The 9,074-nt window shown below is 34.7% G+C and overlaps 2 protein-coding genes across 2 annotated transcripts in view; one reads left to right on the plus strand and one right to left on the minus strand.

Moving 5' to 3' along the window:
- The window catches only part of LOC106875508 (serine protease 48), a 466,125-nt gene that overhangs the window by 340,342 nt on the left and 116,709 nt on the right, over positions 1–9,074 (minus strand). The gene's annotated exons all lie outside the window — the stretch shown is intronic.
- Positions 1–9,074, plus strand: part of LOC106884082 (sulfotransferase 1E1) — a 16,718-nt gene that overhangs the window by 4,447 nt on the left and 3,197 nt on the right. Inside the window, exons 2-4 of the mRNA XM_014935301.2 lie at positions 4,569–4,886; positions 6,250–6,347; positions 6,633–6,810. Of these exons, the coding sequence (XP_014790787.1) occupies positions 4,569–4,886; positions 6,250–6,347; positions 6,633–6,810 (594 nt within the window). The remainder of the gene's footprint in view (positions 1–4,568; positions 4,887–6,249; positions 6,348–6,632; positions 6,811–9,074) is intronic.

Consider the following 9,074-nt stretch of genomic DNA (forward strand, 5'->3'; position numbering starts at 1 on the left):
GAGATAATATGATTTATTGTTTCTTGTCGATCTCCACATATTCTACAGTTATTATTATTATTATTATTATTATTATTATTATTATTATTATTATTATTATTACTATTATTACTATTACTATTATTATTATTATTATTATTATTATTATTATTATTATTATTATTTACTTTGAATCTGGGGCGAGTGAAAGATGAGATGTTACACTTTGACTGAAAGCTTGGGGAGGGGAAATGGCAGGGGCAGTAGTGAAATATCTTCATGTAATACAACACAGACATTAAAAATTGATAGGGTTTTTCTAAAGATGTGGGTAGTACTTGTCACCACAATCTTTCGAATTTCTCTGAGAGATGGTTCTCCTGGGATTTTATCTAGATGTTTCTGACATCCCTTTCTTATTATACCTAGGGCACCTACAATAACATGAACAGCTCACGCTTTAAGATGCCACATCCTTTGTATTTCAATTTCCAATATTTACTTAATTTGTCAAATTCCTTTACAGCTATATTTTTATCATTAGTCTACAAGTATTATATTAGTCTACAAGTGTGTATATTAGTCTACAAGTATGTTCTTCCCCGTCTATAATAATTATGTCTGGTCGATTAGCCTGGATCGTTCTATCAGTGTTGACTGGAAAATCCCAGTGGATAGTGACATCGTTACCTTCAGCGACAGGCTAATGTTCATATCAGTAAACAGGAGTGCTGATTTTATAGTGTTTACATATTTTCCAATGTAAATACTGTCCTATCCTATCATGGCCATTTTTGTATTCGTTTAGTGTCAGCACAGGATATCCAGAGACGAGATTATTATTATTATTATTATTATTGGCAAACAGAACACAGTCGTGTGTCGATAAGCCAGCTGGAGGAGATGTCCTCCTGGGGCTAAAAGCAACAGTAACATCCACCCCTAGGGGTCAGCCACACTTAAGTGGCAATATACTACACTTTATCGTGCAGTTACTGTTAATACTTCATTTAGAGAATTAACATTGATTATTATTATTATTATTATTATTATTATTATTAATTATTATTATTATTATTATTATTATTAAATATTATTATTATTATTATTATTATTATTATTATTATTATTATTATTACTACTACTACTACTACTATATATATGTGTCAGTATATGTGCGCATTTGTGCGTGTATTTGCGTCAGTATTTGTCCTCCACCACTGCTTGACAAACTGTGTTGGTTTATGTTCTTGTAACATTAGTGTTTCGGCAAAAAATAACCGATAGAATAAGTACAATGACTCAAACACATAAATACTGGGGTCGTACGACTAAAATTCTTCAAGGTAGTGTCCCAGTATGGCCGCAGTATAATGACTGAATCATCTAAATGACAAAAGATAAAAGACTGCAGCATTCCCTATACATGTCTTCACTATTAACTGTTGCATTCAGTGTTTGCACACTTTTTTCTGAGAAACAGGTTTTCAGTCAACCATCCCGAAATAGTCAGAACCTTCTTCAATTACTGACGTATTCAACACATTCAAAGTCCATACATTGTCCTAGCTCTCCATATCAGTCAGAACTTGGTCAGCAGTTCCCAATTTTGGTTTTCATCTCACTTTATCTCTCAGCTTTACCTCGCTGATTACCATTAACTTTCTCTACACATAATTTTAGAACGATTATTTTCATCAAAAATGATACCGCAAAGTAGTCGTTTTCAAACATTTACTTAATCAGTCATTCAGGTTACTCATGTTATTTCAGTACAATCTCTATATACTGTTGATTTAATTTTAATTGATTCCACTTTTTCTACATCTTGCATGTTTCTATTTTGAAAATATAAAGTTAAACTTTAGTTTAAATTCAAATAGATGCGCAACCATATAGATAATCTACTAGCTATAATTACCACTGTCTTACAAATCATTAATATATGTATGCACAATAGCTTTAGAGTAAGTTTAAACAACGCATTACAGCATCATATCATTTATGATGCTATAATGATAATTTTAAGATGTAATAATTGCAATTTATTAAAAGTAGAATTGCAGATTATAAAGAAATACAGCTGACATATCTGATAACATTTTAATACAACTGACTATTAATGCACATATTCTTCCTGTTTTAAATAACATGAAATATATATCTAGCACAATGTATAGACAAGGAACTAAACACAACCCAATCACAAATGTAGTAACAGACTGAGTATTACAATTTAATTAACTTGGAATCAATATGAAAGAAAAGAAATATATTTGAGATCACAAATAGACAAAAATGCATAACAAAGATAATATTGAAAGCATGAAATATACATAGAGATAGGCATAAAACTCTTGATCACTCATAAGCACGAATTGGTATGGGAGTACCTAGTTGTGGTCGTCATAGTTGTTTTTGTTCCATCTTAATTCTCATTTGATGACAGTTTTTCCTGCTGTGACTACGCTGTCTTGTCTTCGGGAAAAATGTGTCCAGTACTACATTATCCAATGTATACTTCCCTATTGTAATGATGTAGGATGTTATTTGTGGGAGATTTGCCTGCTATTTCTGATACATTGAGTGACTGCGTAGAAGCTCAACGCAATATTTCAATCATTGGCTCTTCTTAGTGATTCCAACATTCACTCTATGCAGTAAATTTATCTCCTAAAACTGTCAGCCAAACTATCTTCAAATATCACACTGTCGTCTAAAAAGCGAAACGTATATACTAGACAATGCAATTCTCGAAACACTTTTTAATATTGAAGATTTATAGACATAAGTGGAACGTTTTCGTTCAGAGTTTAACAACGTCAGCTAGTACTTGCCCAGTTCCAGGCTGGTAAGAGAGCAGGTACTGAGTTGTAGAGTGAGACAACGCGTCAGAGAAGAAGGCAAAGATTATATTATTAATATCTATATGCACAGTAGCTTTAGAATAAATTTAAACAACAACTTACAGCATCAACATATTATTTATTAATCATTAGTTCTCAATAAAATCCAAAAGATTTTCATGACAATTGACATCTGAACAGTAAATAAAGTAAATGAAAGCACTTTATTCATACGAGATTTATGTATGTTATATAGATTAATTTAATGGAATCATGGCAGATACTCAAGAGTCTTGTTCAGTCAAAACATTTTATTTTATTCGAGAATAATGAAACTTAAATGCGTGATTCTTTCACGAAGCTGCATCGGAAGATATCTAAAACACGGCTGACAGCAGGAAATGATGATGAAATGCAGTTTCTGTGGTGAAGCATAAACTTGAAATCGAGAAGGCATGTAAGACTTACAGAAAAATAGTTAAACTACTTGATTATCAAAAGATTATTTTGACAGTATATGTTTGCATGAGAAACTAGGTTATATTTCTTAAGAATTCTAAAGTATTCTTTGAGAATGTCCAGTATTGTTTCTTGCATCGTTTCTCTTGGCATACTTGAGTTAACATCAGTTTTTACGCTAACATCTTTTGATACATGCCTGATTTAAAGATTAAGAGCCTGAATTTTTGTATCAATAATTTAGATTTACTTGGATGGATCCACTGAAGATCATCGCTTTTATGTTGACTCCGAATTTGCATCATATTTTCGCAGAACGTCTCTTCAAAATTGGCCTGTACGTATGTCAGGTCGGTGTGTCTAAGAGAGCTGAGCCTTTTTTGATAGATATTAGTCTTAATTATTAAATACACTGAGGTTAACACCAAATAATATTTTTTGCCTTTAATTCTGGATAATGTTGTGTATTGCAAGACTATATGAGATGTATTTTCCACGAAAATTGTTATGCTTTGTAGTACTTTCTTTCGTGTACCTACTCCATATTACCTCCTAGGTCACGGTTAGCTCAAGAAACAAGCCATGCCAAATCATATATGCTGTATCATTATTGTTTTATGGCTTTAATGTATGAATGTTTTTCTCGAATAGATCGGCATCTTCCAATTATTAACATCATATAGAAGTCTGAATGACAGCCTCTCTTAATTCATATAATTTCACTGTTTCTCAAATTCTTGTGAAAAGTAAAAAAAACAATGTTAATTTGTGTTGACATTGAGGTACTTGTGTTGCTGGTGCAGTGCATTGGAACTCAGATACATTTATGCTTGAGTAGTTGGGCGTGCGTGTGCGCGCGTGTGTATGTGTGTGCTTCAGGATTCTTTTCCATGCTCGTCTCGCATATGGAGAAATACAGTCAAATGAATAAATCCCATGATTTCACTCTTGAATGATGGAGCTTAAATTTCAGAGGAGTGGAATTTGAACACTGAACATAAAATTACGTACCTCAATAACATAAGATTTCTTTTTCAGCGTCTACGGCCTTATTACACATTTAATTTTGCAAACCTGTTTATTTTCTAACTTCATATAATTCTATAAACGGTGAAATCATGAACGGACAGCGATTAATTTTTGACTGTTAAAAGATTAGATTTAATTACTGTAAATAAATATCTCTGATCACTAAATATATGCGTTCCTTAGATCGTCTGAGAGATTCATATTTATCTATTTATACATTTGTTTTAATAGCTAAGATTGTATATCACATTTCAGGGTCACATTGGATGTTTGAAATTGTTAATATGATATTGACAGGAAACAGTGAAAGGGTTTCCTTGCTAAAAGAAGACATGTTATTAGATAGTGCACCTGCTGAACTACTTGATTCCACTAAATCACCTCGATTCTTGAACACGCATCTTCATCCTGAACTTCTGCCTCCAGAATTGCTAAAGGATCATAAAATTATCTTCCTCAACCGCAACCCAAAAGCTGTGCTGGTGTCGTCGTACAGACATACATTAAACGTTAATTTGTTGGACTACAAAGGAGATTTTCCAAGCTATTTTGATCTTTGGATAAAAGGAGAAGGTAAGCCTATCAAGTTATTGTTACTACTAATAATTTGTTACTACTACTAATTTGAAAGTTTATTTCATACTCTTCTGTAGGTGAAATATGGAAATGAAATTAGTTATCCCTCCATGTTATTTCTGCCTGTACCCCACAAAGCCATGCATCTACAAATGTATCGTTGTATCTGAACATAGATCTTGTCACAATCAAAGTCGTGTATCGATAATGACATTCAACCGAGATGTATAAGTGCAACCTTAGACGTTTATCTTACATATTCCTTGTCGTTCTTCTTAGAACATGTATGTTCTTCTCAGATATTGATTTGAAGATTTTGAATTGCATCTAACATTTAAACGGCGCTGCCCCAGCATGGCCACAGCTTAGAGCTGAAACTGATAAACAAAAAAACATTCGTAGATGTAGTAGTGAATCATCTGCAGACGAAACGCAAAATGAGCATCCAACGTTGATATTTATGTATTTCATTTCAATTTAAACCAGAGATTCGCGTTCAAAAGCAACAATCTTTTTCTTTTCAGTTTAACACCACACCCAAGAATTATCAGAGTCATCCTGTTGCAAGCATTCGGTTCCTGTCTCTTTACTGCTAGTCTAGGAAGCATTGTCAATGACCATGTACCCTATATTTCTCTCCTGATAAAATCATCGACACAATCCCAACGTCGTGACTCATCTGTGCTGCTTTTCATCCTCTTACATTTCCATCATTTTGCTTTAAGATGTTACTGTTGGTTCAATTCCATGCTTCGCACCTGGTCTATCCGTCCTTTGTATTCATGGAGTAACTTATTTGTCTTCTCCTCAGACCACTTCCCCACTCATTTTTATGGATTTTAACGTTTGTCTCATATTCTCTCAACACTTTTTATTTCATATTCTCTTATTGATATTTTCTACCTGGTCACAAAATACATATCAAGTCAAGTCTATTTTTTCATTTAATTTTTTTTAGATTATATCAATGGAAGTATACTCTGATCTCATGTTAACTAAGAACATATTATATTCAATATTCTGAGATTTTCAATGCATTATATCGGAAAATTCATATTTTTATTAAACTTTTTTATCTATTATCAATCACCTCTGTTGTATGCACAGAAATACTATCAATATGACGTTGCAAATATCTATGTTAGATGCACTGATGAAAATATAAATTTCACAAATTCTCTCTATAATTGTCTGTAAAATATAAAATTTTGTACTCACTTCCCAAAAAGTTGCCTAAAATATTTTCGTTTTAAGCATTGCATTGTCATTATAATTTAATTTAACGTTATGAGCAGAGGGTTTGGCTATTCTTTTGAAAGTTATTACATAAACATATCAATTTATTCTTTTAATTTTTCAGTTCCTTATGGTGATTACTTTGAATACGTTCAGGAAATTTATGCTCTATGTAAAGATAACCCAAATGCACTTATCATAACTTACGAAGAAATGAAAGCAGTAATTATATATTAATTATGTTTAATTTTATAATAATTTATTTCGTGTTTTTGTTTCCCGTGTACACAAAAGATATCCAAAGTATAAAGTTTAACTTTTAAATAATTCCAATTGAAAAAGTATAATTACCACATAGAATATATCCCTTCACATGCCTTCCACATTTTTTTAATGCATTTCTTTTAACGTATTAATCAGAGAAATTGTTTTACGCATGTAAGAAAACATTTTAACGTTAAATACTGAAAATTTCACAATTTGACTTCAATTATTTCTCTTCAACAGGATATGTCCAAAGCAGTGTCACGTGTTGCTAAGTTCTTGGGGAAAACTATTTCAGACCAACTTACAGAGAGTATTGTTGATATGTGTTCATTTGATAAAATGAAATCTGAGAAAAATGTGACTAATTCGTTTTTAATCAAAGATCATTTCGTAGAAGGCGGTACTATCTACCATTCTGGTAATTATGTTAATATTTTATTCCAATAAACTTTCTTGTAGGGTGCTTTTACGTGCCACCTGCAAAAAAACCAGTCCAGCGACACTGGCCACAACCTTGCTCGAATATTTTTTTACGTGCCACCGGCACAAGTGCCAGTAAGGCAACGCTGGTAACGATCATGCTCGAATGGTGCTTTTTACGTGCCACCAGTCAGCTGCTCGGATAGTGCTCTCAGCGCTCCCAATTTCGATTTCACTTGCCTCAACAGGTCTTCACATGCAGAGTTTAGTGTCCAATGAAGGAAAGGTACGCATAAGTGGGCTGGTTACACCACTGGCATAGGCCACGGGTTATGGTCTCACTTGGCTTGCCGAGTCTTCTCAAATACAGAGGTCTCGGTCACTAGTCATTGCCTCGGTGAGGCCCAATGTTCGAAGGTTGTGCTTCACCACCTCATTCCAGGTCTTCCTGGGTCTACCTCTTCCACAGGTACCCTCAATCACTAGGGTGTGGCACTTTTTCACACAGCTATCCTTATCCATTCTCGCCACATGACCATACCAGTGCAGTCGTCTCTCTTACACATCACATCTGATGCTTCTTAGGTCCAACTTTTCTCTCAAGGTACTTATACTCTGTCGAGTATGCACACTGACATTACACATCCAACAACTTGATATCTCTGTAATTGTTTGTATCTAAAGCATCACCTTTACCTTTATAGCAGTTGACTATAGTGCTGCTACACCAGTCATTGGGTATGACTCCGTGTGACAAGACCGATATTTTGAGCATCTTTGCAGTGATTCCTGATGGGCCGGAGGCTTTCCCTGTCTTAATACTCTTAATTGCTTTATCTACCAAGGTACTGTCAATTCGAATAGCTGTTGGGTCGACATTCAGCAGACTCTCTTTCTCCCATTCATTCTCTGTATTGAGTAACCTTTCATAGTGGCGTCTCCAGACCTCTCTCTTTGCAGCCTCGTTTAGTGCAAGTGAACCATCATCCATGCAGACACATTTCTCTCCAATAACATCACGATTCTCTCTCACACACTGTCTTGCAACATGAAATACCTCAAGTCTTTGGTCTTCATGGCGCAGAACATTGGCAAAATTTTACTTATCTGCTTCCCCTCCTAGCTTCCGTTCTGGCAGTCTGATACAATTCTCTGCTACCACCGTTCTTCCAGTACTTCCAAGCCTGTCTCTTTTCTCTAATAGCCCTGTCAACAACATTATTCCATCACCACGTTATTTTGGGTCTAGAGGGGACTTTGCACTATCCACAGATCTACTCATTGGCCCTCAGCAGGTTGTCCTGTAGAAACCTCCAGTTGTCTTCCACAGAGTATATCTCCTTCTATTTCGTCAAAGGCATCGAGTAATACGTCTCTAAATCTCTGTCCATTCGCACGATCTTTAAACTTACAGACCCTTCTCCTCCATGCTGGTCGTCTTCTGGGCATCCATTTAGCCCTGATCCTGAAGTCGCTAACTACCAGTCATGTTGTGGGGTACATTCTTTGCCTGGGAAGGTTTTGGAATTTATAGGCAGCCATCTTTCTCTTTTTCTGGCGAGGATGTAGTCAACTAGCAAATTTAGACGAGAGCATCTTCTGGATACATTCTTTCGGTGGAGGTATTAAAAATCGAGTAGGGGAGTCCGAGTGCGTGCGTTTATTTTATATAGGGTGGGGATGGAGATGGTGGTGGAGGAAGTCTTGGTGAAGCAAGTGGTAATCAAAAGAGAGATAGACAGACAGACAGAGTGAGGCAGAGAGAGAGAGAGGTGGGTGCTAGAGTTACGGTGGTCAGAACACAATGGAGAAAAATACTCTTTTGAGATTGGGATTTGAGTAGCATAATTTAACGAAATAGCAAATGTCGATAATAGTAAAATAGAATTGAAAAAACCTTAGAGTTTTCGGTCAGCCAATCTATGACAAAATTAGAGAAACAAGTGACTGTGTGATAAACTTGAATAAATGAATATGCGGCGGTTAAGGATATGCGTAAACTGAGGTTATCTTAAGGCAACAACGAGGAAAACGAAACTGTTGAAACTACATGTTTACATGTTTATTTTGAAACTATATTTACAAGTTTACAGAATAATGAAAAGAACTAATAAGGGGTTTATGATCTGCGCAGAAATAGAAGAGTAGATGAACGAGGTTGAAAAGACAAAACTTCTTATCTGAGCATCTTCTGAAATTCGTATCCTTTCGGCAGAGGTATTAAAAAATCGATACAAACATATATATATATATATATATATA

The sequence above is a fragment of the Octopus bimaculoides genome, chromosome 3, assembly GCF_001194135.2.
Source record: "Octopus bimaculoides isolate UCB-OBI-ISO-001 chromosome 3, ASM119413v2, whole genome shotgun sequence".
Lineage (NCBI taxonomy): Eukaryota > Metazoa > Mollusca > Cephalopoda > Octopoda > Octopodidae > Octopus > Octopus bimaculoides.